Source organism: Myiozetetes cayanensis, unplaced genomic scaffold, assembly GCF_022539395.1.
Source record: "Myiozetetes cayanensis isolate MyiCay16 unplaced genomic scaffold, myiCay2020 scf1, whole genome shotgun sequence".
In the NCBI taxonomy this organism is placed as follows: domain Eukaryota; kingdom Metazoa; phylum Chordata; class Aves; order Passeriformes; family Tyrannidae; genus Myiozetetes; species Myiozetetes cayanensis.
Genome location: NW_026086604.1, coordinates 140,347,992 through 140,364,274, shown reverse-complemented (window position 1 = coordinate 140,364,274; position 16,283 = coordinate 140,347,992). Strand labels below are relative to the sequence as shown.

General features: G+C 39.1%; 1 protein-coding gene across 1 annotated transcript in view; it reads right to left on the bottom strand.

The window, feature by feature from the left end:
* ADARB2 (adenosine deaminase RNA specific B2 (inactive)) overlaps nucleotides 1–14,958 on the bottom strand; it is a 303,763-nt gene extending 288,805 nt beyond the window's left edge. Inside the window, exon 1 of the mRNA XM_050310843.1 lies at nucleotides 14,620–14,958. Within this exon, the coding sequence (XP_050166800.1) occupies nucleotides 14,620–14,719 (100 nt within the window). The 5' untranslated portion in view covers nucleotides 14,720–14,958. The remainder of the gene's footprint in view (nucleotides 1–14,619) is intronic.
* Nucleotides 14,959–16,283: the final 1,325 nt, after the last annotated feature.

Sequence of the window (16,283 nt, the reverse complement as noted above, 5' to 3'; positions counted from 1 at the left end):
GACATGTAGGCATCAGCTATAGCAGAAAGGAGAAATGAGCAATTTCTGCATAACTTATGTGACACTTGGAGGCAGATAGTTCCTTCTGGAGAAAAAAAATCCTCCCTCTGATGTTACCTGGTGTTTGAGATGGTGAAATGACAGTAGGTGGGATGAGCAATCAATTATTTTAGTCGCCACTCTTGTACCTCTGCTGACAAATGTACAATGCATTGGAAAAAATTTCTCTTCCACTATCTCTTCATGCTGAGAGTCAGTGAGGGGGGATAGAAAGCTTGCCACCCCAAGGTTTCCAGCTGGAAATAGGTAATGACAAATGGGTACTTGATCTCCCTTCAGTCCCTCAAAATCGTAAACCCAACTACATCAAAAAACATGCACAGCAAGTGCAGTGGGGAAAAATGCTCCCTGCAGAAGCTATGAGCAAACAGGCCTCACATGGAAACCTTGACAAGGAGTTGAGGGAAGCTCAGACCTAAACTTCTGAAGGAGGGCAGTCCTTTCACTGTCACCAGTAGCTGGTACAGCTGCAGGTCTCTTAATGGGATTTTCTGAAAACCATAGATTTTGGCATCTGACAACCGGCTGAAAATGTTGGACTTGCTTACTTTTTGCAAGTATACGAATCTATGTGTGTTTCCACCCCACATCTTTTCAAAGTAAATTTTGAAAGGAAACAATTCATCTACCATGATCTCTTTTAACACCCACAGGTCCTTTAAGATTATTCTTGGAAAAAATGGATATCTGATGTCCCAAATTCTACAAAGGACACGAGGTGTGGACTCCTTGACTTTCACTATTTCCCTGTGGCCCATCTGCATGGATTTATTTTCAGGCTAAGAGTCCATATATATAATATATAATGCAGAATGTAACATTTCACCCTTAAAACCCCCAGTTATAATAAAGAGCAAACAATAATCATGATGGGTACAAGATGCAAAGAGATTAAATACAAGGCAGATGTTCAATATTGTCTTTTCAGCTGAGATTATAAATGGTCTGAGCCTAAGAGAAAAATTCAGAGACTGAATGTGAAGGTTTGCTAATTAATCAGTTATAATGGCATAGGGGATTAGAGAGCATGATTAAAACACACTGAAAGCAAGAAAGACAAAGGAGGATGGCGCAGCAGCTCCGTCAACAGAGAAACGTCTCTGCACAAGCTGGTGAAAATGATGCAGTTCACAAAAAAACCTGTGTTTAAGAATTAAAACCAACTACAGCAACAAAAAGACAGAGCTATGAATTAAATAAATTTCTGGAAATTTGCTCCAATGCTTATTTAAATAAAAACAAAACAGAGTTGGATCCAAGCTCCTTATGAAGCCCAGGACAGAACTTCCACTGAGTTCAGCCCTTTACATAAATATGCATGCAGGTTAATATACATGTTGTTGCAACACATATTGGCACATTAACATGCACAGTACTGGAGAGTTTAATTATATAAATAGAAATTGAATATAAACATTTGCATTTGTATCTTTGAAGTTCCATTAGTAACAAAACAGCATAGAGAAATTATTAGTATTTTTACACTGTGATTTCTGTTTAAGTCAGATACTGAAGTGCTACTGATACTTGTAAGGCATTCAACAGATGGGGAGTCTAGACTGATAACTTCTGTGCTAGGCAAGTGTATTTTTAAACCTCCTTTAATGTTAAATCTGATGCTGTGCTGTAGGGATGAACTAAAGTGCTTTCCTGAGTGTGCAATTTTAACCTCCTTGTTTACTTTTTAAAACCCTAATTTGGCAGTGATTCACTACAGATAGTGCCAGTTAGCATGACCTCAACCACTACAAAAATTATCACCAAGATCAATCTTCACTGAAGAGAACGTAACTACTGATATGACAATGACCTACAGGATGAAGGTCCTATAAGCCATAGGGCCTGGTGCTCCTGAAAAAGAAAGATTCCCATCCAACAGGGTAGGATCAGGCTCCTATTCTCTTCATCTTGATTCTGCTCTCAATCTTTCTCTTTTATCTAGCAGAAAGAATAAAGGAAATTATATTTTTGTTTGCAAATTCTCAACAATGTTGATGCATGCATATTTGGTGTAATAACACCTACTCAACAAAAATTAATCTATAACCTTAATGGATGAAAGTGAACATTATACAAGTAAAGATAGAAAATATTTTTTTCTAGTTCTTTTCTAGCTTTGGAAAATTAATGCAAAAGTGATATCCCTTTAGAAATACTGCTGCTTACAATTCATGCAATTTTAAACTATATTACTAAGGTAGCATTTATTTGTGTGGTTTATTGCTTGCCTTGAGAGACCGGCATTTGTTCAAAGTATGAACTTATTCTAAATTTAAAATTGTAAAAGAAAAATAATGTAAACCCATAATGAAATCACCTTCAAATCTGCTTACATTCTCACTTTTCATACAAAATTATTTTTATCACAAAAATAATCCCCCAAATTTGTCTGAGATTATTCCAGCAAATCCCATGCCCAACAAATCCTAAAACATACTCCACCTGCTAGTGAAACTATCACAGTAATTGTCTGGGCTTTTATCTAATGAATATGCATTACAGCAGTCAAAACAAAATTCTAACTTAATCTACATTACTGGGGAAAGTTTCTGAAACAAGCTGTTGCAGGGAAATTTATATAATATGTTGTCAACATTCAGCAGAGACAAGCTGTCTGCTAGGAAGGGCTGATGGAAACAGTTTCCTGTATTTGGTCAGGGAGATGTACTTTTGCTACTCTTAAGCCATGCTTTTGGCCACAGATGTGCTGAGAGCATCACATCTCCTGGTGCCTGTAGCATGCCTGCCCACCTGTACTTCATCTCCCTGCAAAGCCTGAGCTGGTGATGACTGAGAAGTCTCTTTTTGCCACGTGGGTTTCCGTGAGTCATCACCATCTCCTCTACAATGCGCAGACTCACTGGTACCTGTTGAGCACAGGGACACGACAGATGGAAATTCAGGTGACTGCCTGTACGAGGTCTGTGCATGACTACACCTGCACACAGCTATGTGCCTGACACCAGCACATGCAGCACTGCAGTATGGGGCAAACCAACAAGAGGAAAGTTATTGGAAACCAAGATTAGCAAGATTAACAAAATTAACCAAGGTTTACAAGCCACTCTTTCCAATCAACTGCCTGCATAACATGCACACATTTCTTTTGCTATAATGGCCATTAAAATAATAGTCTCAGCTTCTTACCTATACTTTTTGCTGCACAGGAAACAACTTTACATGCCAGTGTCAGAGAAACATCTAGCCAGATCAGAAGTGGTAGCAAGATTAGTTTAGGTATGCTAGGATAGAACGAGTCCTAAAAAAAACCATGCTGGCAAGTAATTATAAATTCTTTTGTATGTAGCAAATTTTTAGGAAAATAATAGTAACCTGTCATCCAATTTCTGATTCCACAAAAAAAAAACCCCAAACACCTGCACATTTGTATGCAGATCTTGTTACTTATTATTTACTGCTTTTCTGAGCAGCAATAGAATGACTGAAGAAGTGATTTTGCTGAACCAAGGCCACACGTTACCCCAAAGACCTCTGATGATATACTGGTCCTATCCAGGCACCAATCTCAAATGTATTTTCATTTTCATAATTTGTATGAATAACAGCTGCTTCAATAGGTGAGGATACAAATGAGGGAAGGAAGATAATAAAAAGGAGAGGAAAGAGATGGGCATTTTTGGTAAAGAAGAAACACATTCAAAACATGAAAATATGTAGTAAACATGGGTTTTCAGAGTTACATACAATTTTATTTTATTTTTGGAGCCTTTATGGTTATCTTTTTAATCACTAACAATAGACTGAGATAGCTTCTGTAGTGTTTAATTTATACTCCTGTTAAAACAGCACTCTACAAGACCTAAAACACTGTAATTTCTGCTGCTTGCTTTCAGTTAATTTTGGAGACTCTTTATGAAGGGTTGGAGTTTTCTGAAGTAAAATTAAAGTAATAATGCATAAGGAATAGGTTTTATTTAATTATTTTTAACTTTTAGAATTACTTTCCTAGACTCTGAAACAAATGCTTGGTGCTTTTTTCATCTGAAGAATTGTCTGCCACCTTTTATTCAAAGAATTATTGTTAAAGAGTAGAATGAATTTAAAGTGGGTTTAGCTATAGTGGAATACTCTCATAGTCTTCCAAGAAGTTCATGCATAAATAAAATTGATGAACTACAAGCAAGGTACAAATATAGGGGTTGTTACTATGATTTTTAATGGAAATGAAGGTTGAGAAATTTAGATAATATTTAATTCTTCAGAAATTAAATTATTCACCTAAAAGGATAAATCTCATTTAAAAAAAAAAAAAAAAAGGAAATCTGTAATAGTTTCAATCAATTCCATAAGCAACTTCTTGTAACATCTGAAGGAAGTATTGTACATTACAAAACTGGTGTTTTTCTGCAGACTCGTCAGTAAGGTGCTGGTTAATACTGAAGAAAGAGTTGCCTTTTCAACACAAACTCTGCCACATAGAAACCTCACCCTCAGCATGTACAACAAGCCATTCTGGGACAAACCAAAAGCCCTCTAGAAACTAAAGACCAAACGTGATTTAACACCAAGGAAGACTCAGATCTCATGCCTCTGTTTACATACAAATAGACAAATAAATGAAAAGCCCTCTTCTTTCCAGCACCACCAGGCTGAACTGCTTTGCAAACAACTGCACAGGCTGCCTTGCAGGCAGGTGTTTTACCTGCAGCCTGGCATCCTGGTCACCTTGGAACGAGCAGCTCCCAGAGACCTGCCATGTCACACAAGTACTTCACAGTGACAAACCCCAGCAATGTGATCCAACTACAGATGTCACACAGCTACAGCAAAGACGGGTACGAACTAGAGCCAGGTTCATTTGGTACTTGAAACTGCAGCGACAGGCTACTGGATTTCTACCTCTTGCCAATTAGTTCTGCAACAGATTTATTGACTGACTCGTTTCTCCTCTCTGTAAACTGGGCTAAAGTGGCCTCTCTGTCTATGAGAGTTAATAGCAATTTTTCTAAATAGTTTGAGCGTATATGTCATATGATTACACTGATGCATTTCTATTAACTCTGGGCAATAAGAGTCCTTGCTGTCTGGGATGAGTTGGAATTATCTGAAGAGAAGGATCATCTTAGACACTGTCAGGGAAAAATAGTCCAGTGTGCCTTACATCAGAAAAGTACAAATTTATTAAGGAATTCACTGGTAGCCTTCAGGAAAATCTGACAAAACATCTTTGTCTGTGGCTTCTTACCCCACTTTAGCAGAATACATCACCTGCTTAAAAGTGTTCCTAGGCTAACCAATCTATAAAGCACTGTCCTGTTAAACTACGTCTATTAGAAACCAGACATCTAACTTCAAAAGGCTATTTCATTTCTAGCTACTCAAAAAACAATGCACTTTTTTTTTTTTTTAAATCCCCTCACTTTTTTGACACCTAATAACCATTTTCTGGTAACTGGTGCTGTTAGTAACTTACTGACTGTTTTTACCTTGCAGTTTATACCTTGTGCTGTAACATGAAAAAAATCCAAAATTCTTCTTTTTTTTTCTTTTTTTTAGCAAAATGAATGCAGAGATAAAGTTTCATTTTAAAAGTATATAACAGGGTACAAGATAACCTAGAAAGATTAGCTTTTGACTTGTTCTGGCAGAACTGAAATGAATCACATTTATGCCTGAACACTGTATATTCCCTCTTCTTCCTGTGTAGGAAATCTAAAGAATTCGCACAGTGAAACTTTTTTATTAAAAAACCCCCCCACATCATCAAATGACTTGTGCTCCCGGATTTCAGCTGAAGGCACAAAAAGTGCTCTTTGTAGACACAGCACTAGCTAAAGCAAACCTCTGTTGCACAGCTGTAAAAACTGGTCATTATAAATGTGAATTGCAAACAAGTCAAGTAGCTTGATTTTAGAAACAACAGATTTTACAGACACACATCAGATGCTTTAGCATAAATAAATGATAAACATGGATTAATCAATAATCTTTGAAGCAGTTGCAGCTGGAGGAAACCTGCTGTCAGTGAGAACATTCCCTTTTTGTTCTGTTTCTTTTAAACTCCTAAATCCACGAGCAGCAAGAGCTGAGTTCCAATTTAATTACTGTCTGCACTGCTCAACAGTGAGGCAACGCCGACCACTGCAGCTCTGTCCTTGCTTCCCAAAATCACCATTTATACAGACATGTAAATAGCAGTTCATGATTGGCATGAGGAAGGGAAATTACAACCTGGAAATCAGCTAATGAAAGATAATTTCGGATGAGTTTTGTTCAAGAATCCAAGAATCCACAGGCATTTTGTCTGGTGGATTGCGGTAGGGCTGCTGACTTGGGTGCAATATGGAGCATGAGCTCAAAGTTGGCTTCTGCTCCCCGTTATGTTAGTCCTTCCATAAGATTCAGCTGGAGAAAGATCAGCACATTAAGAAACTTAGGACCTTTTTGGTAAAGGTTTGGAGTTTCCTGACGTTAGCATTACTGGCATAAGTACCTGTTTTCAACACACTGAATTACCCACCTACTCAAAAAACATGCCTACACAAATAGAATGTAGATATATCCTACAAAATCTGGCTTATAAGAAGTTTTGTTAATTTCTTTCTTTCTCAAAAAAAAAAAAAAAAACAAAACAACCTTATCATTTTTGTGCAGTTGTATCTTTGCGATTTGCCCATAAAACTATTGGTATTACACAGAGAAAGACCAGACACAAATACTATTAGAATGCTTATACATATATTTTTAAAATTACAAATTCATACAGTACAGATGGATGGATGTGAATAAATACACAAATTATATGAGTGTATTTTATTTTTACATCTCTAAACAAAATACTTCAATGGAGCATAAAAATCCTTCATGTAAATATTTTTGAACTCTGCAGGCTTTAAGACCCTTTGTCTAATATAACTTGGAGTTTGTTACAGTCATTCACTTCATACGGCTAGACAGCTGAATCAAAAGTCTGTATTTCACACAAAAACGCATATATGTACCTATATATTAAGGCACAGATCCAAATTTATACAACAGCAAAGTTCTGCCACCCTGACTCATACTGAGAACTTCTAATTCAATTTTACCAGGAGTAGAGGTGGCAGAATCAGGCCTTATGCCTAGGTAACATATTATTACAGTTGGCTTGATAGCCATCATTTTATATTTGTTAAACCCCACTATTTAAGGAATAAATAGCCATTTCATAGTCTCTGAGAAGTGCCAAGAAGCAAGCAATTGCATAAAATCAGTTATGTGTAAATCTCTTTCTACAAAGATCGAGATAAAATATCTGTCAAATTCTACTTATTTCTTCCCACATTTTCCAGCAGTTTTGACTCTTCATGCTGATGTTTCATTAGCAGTTAGAGAAAGGTGATGCTGTTAATGATTTTAAGCACCATTTCTCTTATAAGGAACAAAAAATGGGCAAAAAAAAATGTTCACACTTTAGTATGAAGTACTTTGCTGAAATCTACTTATTGCTCACACCTCATTCCAGAACTGCACATATAACGCCACCAGCACGTACTGCAGGTTTCAGAAACAGCACTCACAAGTGGCACAACTCCAAAATTAGATGCAGTAGTTGGTACAGCACTGGGACCAAACCTGAACCAAGCAGAAACACTTTCATAAACACACACTATGGCTTGCAGGGGTAATCCCCTGCAACACAATATTCATCTGATGATGATGCACTAGCAGTCACCTGTCATTTTTTTCTACTTAACAAAGCATCATGTATTTGTAAAGTGTGGTTTCACCCCCCTTTATTCCACCCTTTTGTTTCTTTTTCCAAGAGGATAAGAAATGGGGGGGATGTGAATTAATTTTTATTGTTATCCTCCTTACCTAACTACAGCGCCAAAGTAAAAACCTGGAAATCAGTCTCGATTTCAGTCTATTTTTACATACACCAGGCAGGGCACTGAGTGGGAATGGAGAGGAAGGAGGCTTAAAAACCTGTCAGGAATATTCCAAGGAAATGTTCCTGCCTTCCTCACAGCTGTGTTCCTGGTTTTGGGAGGCACACAGCGGAGGGATGTGCATTGCCACTGCTGTGAAACTGAGCAGAAAGGCACCTCCTGAACCGCTGCCATGCTACAGCTTCATCTGGGGAAACAGGAGCATGCAAAAAGCCTCACAGTGAACAGGAGCGATTAAACTGCTTACAAATCACCTTTCCACATAATCCAAGCAAGTCAGGAGTCAGATAATTTTCTGAAAAAGAGGATTCATATCTCATATTAAAAAAATTAAATCCTTCTTATGTTTCCTACCTAAAGCCAAAGCCTACAGTCACTGAAGTGAGCATCAAACTTTGTAGCATGTGTCTGAGCTGAGCTAATCATGTAACTCAACTTCCTACACATAAGTTTTGTTTTTCCAAACCCTGAATGAACAAACTGCCCAAGCCAGCTACATACAGTCTCAACAGAAAAAGTCCTTCCATTCCTATTAAACATGCTGAAATTCTGCTTCCTGAAAGACCTTTGTCTCTGTAAATAAATAAAAAAAAAAAAATCAGGAATAAATCAGAGCAGCCTGTTTACCTTCTTTTAATGTTTCCTTTTTAAATATGAGCTTACTATATTCTTTCTTACATTTATCTCCAAAGTAAACAATATAAATCTCATCAATTTTCTTCTACTGAAATTTTACACATTTCTAATCCCTTTTGCCATATGTCTCTGAATCCTCACTATTTCTAGTACACATTTGGGATCTAGATCAGCCAGAACGAAACAAAATATGCTCAGTGAAAATACACCTTTCATTCATTAATGTCACAGTAATATCTTCAATATTAGACATCCTGCTCTTCACACACTCTGCCCTGCTCCGTGCTTCCCTTCTTATCACGCTTTACTTGGCAGAGATTTTCATTAAACCGTCCGTGGCAGTGTCCAGTCCTTAGTCCAGAGCGTGTATTGTTAAATCATGGTCCAAAAATACATCCTCATATTTCAAGCCTTTTGTAAGAAGTAAGAAATTCTTGACAATAACTCCATCCATTTAATCCTTTCTGTTAAACCATTAAATTTGGCTACTTTATGACTCAGGGAGGGTTGTCTATTAGTATGGGTTGACAAGCTGCTTCCGCCAGTTAACAAAGCAGTCTTTTTAATATGTTTTATATCACAATATGCTGTTAAAACTCCTCTGGGTTGGCTGCTTCGTTTCAAATTCATACAGCAAGGAACAAAGGTCAGCTACAGCGGAAAGGTAAGCACTTCATTTTACTATTGAACCTACAAAATTTGCAGGCAAAATGAGCGGTTTTACACAGAAAACCTCAAGTTCATCCCAGATGCCTTGAGAATAATCTATCTACTGATGCATATCAGCCTTTTTGTCTGGATAACTAATCACTTACATGGAGAAAATGCTAAACTGCCTGAAAGGTTGTAGAGATAGTTAGTTGTAAACACAGGAATCAATTCAGGTTCATTACTACTCACAAAACCTATACAGTATTGGCCAGTAGTAATTCAAAAGTAGTACAGTTAACAGAGATCAGGCAGATACCCCCATGTTCGCTTTTTTAATGAGACTTGCTAAACTATAAGGCGTTAGAGGAACCTAAGAAAACAGTTTGCACAGACCTTTAGTAATTTTGATATTTCACGAGGCAATTTCATCTGACCTATAATTTTTAGGGCAGTGTTTTCAATTTGTAGGGTATCAGATTAGGCTGCCTTTAAGTATTTTAAAAACTCCATGAATAGCACTTAAATTGGAACTTGTAAGCAAAGCTCTCACCTTATGGGAGAAAATTAGTACCAAAATCACTAAGGAGAAGGTACAAAATTTTAAGCCGTATGAAGCAATTTGGTTCTTTGCCACTAGCTTTGTATGCCTGTGCATCGGCACTGAAGAAAGCAAAACATCTGACTATTTCTGAGTTCAGAAACATAAAAATGACTATATACATCATTGTTCATGCAAGATGTGGTCACTATTCATACCAGTGCTTTTTCTAATTACATAATTAGTACTTTTTTGAGATAAAGTTTACATATTTTGTTCCTTAAATGTAAAATACACTATTTTATTGTCCTCACAATTACATGTTGTTGCTAGGAAGTTACAATTCTGCCATAACCTAATCATCTGCTATTTAGATATAGACTCATGAATCCCATATTTTTATTCTAAATTTAAGTTCAGTCATCGTAGCTAATGTCCTTGATGCTATCTCAAATTGCTGTCATTACACGGATCACTAGAAATTGAAGGTAATAGTAAAAAAGAAAAGAAAAAAGAAAGCTACCAAATTAGATGATGGATAAAGGTTTAATCAATTTAATTTTATCACCAAATCCAGTCTCTTCCTCTAGAGCTGTCAGGGCACAAGATAAGCGGAACACATCTTGAAGCACAATGCAATCCTTTTGTGGGGAAGGAGTTGTGTCCCTGAACCTCGCCCAGATGAAACACACTCATTTATTACTTTGGCATTGCAGGATGATGAAGAACCAAGCTGGTTTCCTCCCTTCATCTAGAGCACAATCTTTCTATTTCATTAATTTTTCATGGAATTTCATTTTACAACCGTTTTGCCTCTCTCACCAATTTGCTGCCCTTATTTCATTTATTCTGTCAACTTTTATTTCGTGTCCCATTGTATTCGCAGCAACCTCAGCCATGACTTTCTACCGTATCAGGGATACCTGATCCCCTCCTGTTTCCAGTAATTAACTTTATTCATTAGGTCTATAAAAAAGCATTACAAATAAGGTGACTTATACTGGAATATCACTCAGAAGGGGTATATATCCAATCACCTATTTCATACTTATCAACTTTCTATACGTTGATTTCTAAGAAGGTGCTGGAGGCTGCTGAAATGTGGTCTTTTTAGTATTATCAGTAAATGACAACTCTGCTTTTGTTTGGTCTACTCGTAATCACTTATCTGGGAAAACAAGCCTTGTTTTCAGAATCTATACCACAGGCTATGAAATCGGCTCAAGCCATGCTGAGGCCGCTGTGCTGAGTTCTGCCAGTTCTCTGCCATATTCCAGAGTGCTGGAGAAAACACAACAAGAACCCAAAACCGCAGTAACTGCCTATAAAAACCTAAGAATTTTAAATGGTTCACTCTAAAATATTAGGCATAGTTTTCTAACCTCTGGTCATTTTATACACATAGATAAAAAAAAAAACAAAACAACGAAAAAAACCCCCAAAATAAAACAAAAAACCAAAACACAAAATCAACCAAACAAACAGAGAGAGAAAAATATAAAATATCTATTACTGCTTCCACACAGAATTAGTATGCAGATGATCTCATAAGCATCTGTATTTATTTTTCATTAGGTCTCTGGAAAATTAAGATACTTTCTTCCCACTGGGAGTTATCATACTTATTTTTTAAATGACAATGAAAATATTTCTACCTGCACTAATTTAACAAATGGCTCTGAATATTCACATTTTAGCTTTTTAACACACATCCTGCGCAGAGTGTAAAACTGAATGAAATCACTCTGCAAATATATGCTTGCAATATGATATTCCTTGCGTTGACATTTATTGTTAAGTCTTCAAGGCAGGATCTTTATACTGAAAAGGTTGCGGGATTTCATAAGCATAAAAATAAGATGCATGCAAATTAATTATTGGCCGATGATATTGTACACTGGAATCATACTCAGTGTCCTACACTTCTCAGTGCTTGGTTTGCATATACAGAAATAGTCTCTCTCTCTCTGATTTTTGCAGCACATGTTTATTATTGGGTTTTTTTAGGCTAAATGCATAAGGAAATTCAGCTACTCAGAGAACACTGTTTGCTTTCCTTGCTTGAACTTGATTTCTGCCCCCAGGAAACTCCTAAAACAGAGCATCCAGTTATAAAAGAAATGGAGTGAAGTCCTTATACCCAGACACACTAATTTATAATTCACACTAACCAGAACAAAAAATATGACTGAGAAGATGGAAGATAAATCAGATGAGGATAAGCAAAACTATTAAATAGAAAATAATAATTATTTATACTGCTGCACATTCCTATATATTCTATCAGGTGGTGTCTCAACCTGATTTTAAGCACAGTTCATATTAACATGTAATAAAATATATTAAGTTGTATAAATAATTTGTTGAGTCCATCTCCTTAAGGATTGGGGATTTGACAGATAATATCCTTTCCTTACTCCATCTAATAGTTTAAATTTAACATCATAGTGAATTTCTTTGTCTACACTTGTCCATAGATATCCCTCTGTGTGTATGTGTAAACATACATGCCTAGATATACTTTAAAGCATCTACTAAAAGCATTCCTGCTAATAAACAACAAAATGTGTGCTGGAGAATATCTAAAGGCAAGTGTCTTTGGTCTAACTCTCTGAAAAGATTTTTCACAATTTAGTAAATAGATTAAACCTGCAAAATAGTGGGGCCCATAATCATTCTCATAAAGACACAGTAATTTACAAGCCTCATAAACATTGGCTTGACTAGTTTCCAGGATAGTCTGTTAAAGAACACCTTTTCATTGGATACTATCAGGAAAAAAAAAAAAAAAAAGCAGAAATATCTGGTCAGTAAATAAAGTAACATAATAGTAAAATCCAACAGGTTTTACACTGGGCGTGCCTAAGTTACAGGATCTTTTTGCCAGTACAATTTTAGAAGACTGTGTATATTTATTAATATATACTGTGATTACATAGAAAAGAAAATAGAAATCATACCAACACAAACGTGTAATTAGTATACTAACTAACTGTATTATTTGGAAAGTGGTTACAATAACACATTTGGAGGAATAAACAATGAACTCTTTAAGCACACATTCTTATTGATGTTGGTCAGTCAAGCACTTTCTGGAATGCCATCCACCTCCAGCTGTGCAAATAGCTGTCAGCTCCCAAGTTATTGTGGAGCAACTTTTTGTGGTTTTTTTAAAGACATTCAACTTCCACCTTGTTTTGGCAAAACAGAGCAAGAAAGGATGCATCAGAAAAGTCTCTTTCAAAGATCCTCACTTTTGTCTGCTTCTCAGAAACAAAATTAACACTTATAATTTACCTGTATAACAAAGCACCTTTCCTCCACTGCATAGATTAATGGATTACTCTTTTTTCCCAGCCAAGTAGAGGTAGCTAAAGCTAGGTTAAGTTTGCAATTCCCTAGAAAAGTAGTTTTGCTAGAAAAAATCAGCATAAAAAAAGTCTGCAGAGCACAACTTGAGTACAAAGAAATTTAAAGGAACTGAGTAGGGGAGCTCTCCCTCTCTTAGCGTTTTAAAATTTATTCTGTAATGCAGAATACAAGGTAGACTTTCTCATCAGGTGTTAAAGATCCAGAGTAACAAGTCAAGGTTACACATTTACTCGAAGTCCTGATAAATCTGTGTGTCTGTTGTTTCTACTTGTGCGCAGGTTACTATTTATTACTATGATTTTGAATATAGAGAGTTCACAAATGAAAGTTAAAAAGTGACACTCAAATAATACAGTCTTGAATTTAGCATTTGACCGTTTTTTACCAGTTACTATACAAAAGCGGTTTTGACACCTTTCTGAAAAGTTATCAAATACCGCACTTACTGGCTTTAACATAAGCAATAATTAAGAGACACTTGGCTAATTGCACCTATAAATTACATTTTCTAGACTCACAAAGAGAAACAAAGTATCCAGAGCATCAGCTTGCGAGCTAGTTGAGTAAAACTTGAGTCCCACATAAAGATGACAATTACAGATTAGACAAAATTTACTGCTTAGACAAACACTTCTACTTCGCATCTCTGCAGTCGAATGCCTTGCAGCTGGGCATCTCTGGCACTCTGCTCCTCGTAGCAGTTTATTTTACTTTAAAGTGCTCACAGCCGGTTAACTTCGGCTTTTGCAGGCAAAACATCAAAAATCAGGCAGTAGTGTGCCATCCCCTCTACAGGGGAAAGCAAGACAGCCTTGCGAAGAGCTGTTATCTAGGGCATATTCCCTGTCCGCAGTGACACCCTGTAGCTTCACTTTTCCTGCTTATGGCAAATTAGCGCCTTCCTAACCAGAGTTTGCTTAGGGACGGGGAACAGCACCAAAACAGAAAAACTTGGTGGACCTCGTCTAAAAAAATAAAAAAGCTGTAGTTTGGTGGGCGCGACAGCCCCGGAGGGCTCCGCGCCGCGCTCTGCCCGGGCAGCGGCACCTCCTGCCCGCGGGCACCGGCGGCTCGGGGAGGCTGATGGCACCTGATGGAAGAACAGGGGCTGACGGAGCCCCGGGACAGCTCCGCTGCACCGCCCTGCCTCGGACGGGCCCTGCCGAGCCCCCCGCGCCGGCACCCCCGAGGGGTTCATCCTCGGTCCGACACAACGAGGGGAGGGCAGAGGGCTCTGCCCGGCCGCGGGAACAGCGGGGCCCCTCTCGGCCCCGCTGGTGGCGGGGAAGGCACGGCCCGCCCCGCCCCGGCCGTCGAGGCAGCGCTGGGCTGGTGCCGGCGAGCGCCGGGCACGCTGACAATAAAACCGGGTACAGCCGATGCTGTTCAGGAGGCAGGCAGCGAGAGTGGGAAAAGAAAGGAGAAAAAAAAAAAAAAAAAAGAAGAAGAAGAAAAAAATACGCCTCTTACCTTTCCTCTTTGATCTCCTCCTCCTCCTTCTCTTGGACTTGCATCTCAGCTGCCCGCTCGGTCCTCCCGACGCCCTGCCGCTGCCCAGGACGGATGTCATGCCGGTACCTCAGCGAACAGCACCGCGCCGAGGTGTTCTCCTCCCGCGGAGTTTCTCCTCTTTTCTGGAGGCGGCTTTTATAGGGCGGTGGGTCGGGCCGGCGGGGCCGTGCCTGGGCTCCGCTCGGCTCCGCTCGGCGCCGCTGCCGCGGGAGGGTCTCGCCTCCGCCCCGACGTGCCGGGCCCGGCCGGGGCGATGCCCGGAGGCGCCGCCGAGGCTCTGCCGGACCCGCGCCCACTTTTTGCACCTCTGCGACTTGCTGGGCACCGGCCGCTTTGAAGACGATGGTGCGGGGGTGGGAGGGGGCGAGGGGGGCGGATTTGCTGCTGCAAAGTCTCCCGCAGCCCAATCGCTCCCGCCGCCCGGCGCTGACATCAGCTCCGCCAGCCCTCGCCCCCAAACTCCTCTCCCCCGGGGCTGCCGGCTGTGCCCAGCTCCCGGGAGAAAGCGAGGGAGAATGGCCATGGAGGGAATAAAAACGTCCTGCCCCTTCGTCTGGGAGAAGCCGGAGGGGCAGCTTGTAAGAAGGGAGGCTGCAGGCAGGATTTCAAGCCTTTTTTTTTTTTTCTTCTTTTTGTCTGCGTTAGACCATGTGGACACTGAACACACCGCTTCCACATACACAGAAATGCCTCTGCTGTCCTCCCCAACCACACAGTTATTAACTAGTTCACTAATTGTGGTGCTTATTATTCCCAGTGAAAGAATATGAGTTACCGTTGAAGGATCCCTGTGTCAACAAACCTTATGCAAGAGGATAAGTGTAGAGATTCCCCTTGAATCTCCAGTTATTTTTAAGGTACGTGCTCGTTACATTCACGATCAAGGGCAAAAGCTCTGTGAAAAGAGGAGTGTGTTGTCGCTCAGACTCATACATTAACACTCTGCAGTGCCTCATTTAGGCAACTGTGCAATTAAAGTGTCGGGAGCAGAGGGGCTTTTACAGAGAGGAAAGATGACAACAGCATTCCTCTGAAAAGCTTGACTACAAAGCATTACATGTTCATTACAAAAAGCCAGGGTACACAACAGATAAGATACTGCTTTAAGTTACAAGGGACCTATTGCTTCATCCTTAGTTATTATCTCATTTAAACACATGTATCTGGAAAGTTAGGTAGTGAGTAGAAAACGGAAGAATATCAAGGAAAATTATGTTAAATAATTAATGTCATCATTAGTGCCTACTGCATTTGTAGTTGGCTGCAGAAGCATAGCAAACCCCTGTTTATCACAACTCCTTTAATCTAAAACTTCCTCTTGTTGGAATGTAGGTTACCTGGCTCCTGCTGCTAACCACTTCCACTGCAACTCTCCCAGCTATTAGAAACCCTCTGCGTTTGGCTGGTATACAGGTCTCTGTAATTTTTGGATGAGGCAGAGCTACACGTTACAGATTTTTAAACTAACTAAATAAGAGTACTTCCATAAAACTCTCTAGAAGTCCTCATTAAACCATGATTTGGATAACTCAGGTGTGCCAAGATAATGTCACCTCTTGGACCCTCTATCCTCCACGGATCAGGTCACATATGGTAAGAAGGCCCTACATACCCTCCCTCTC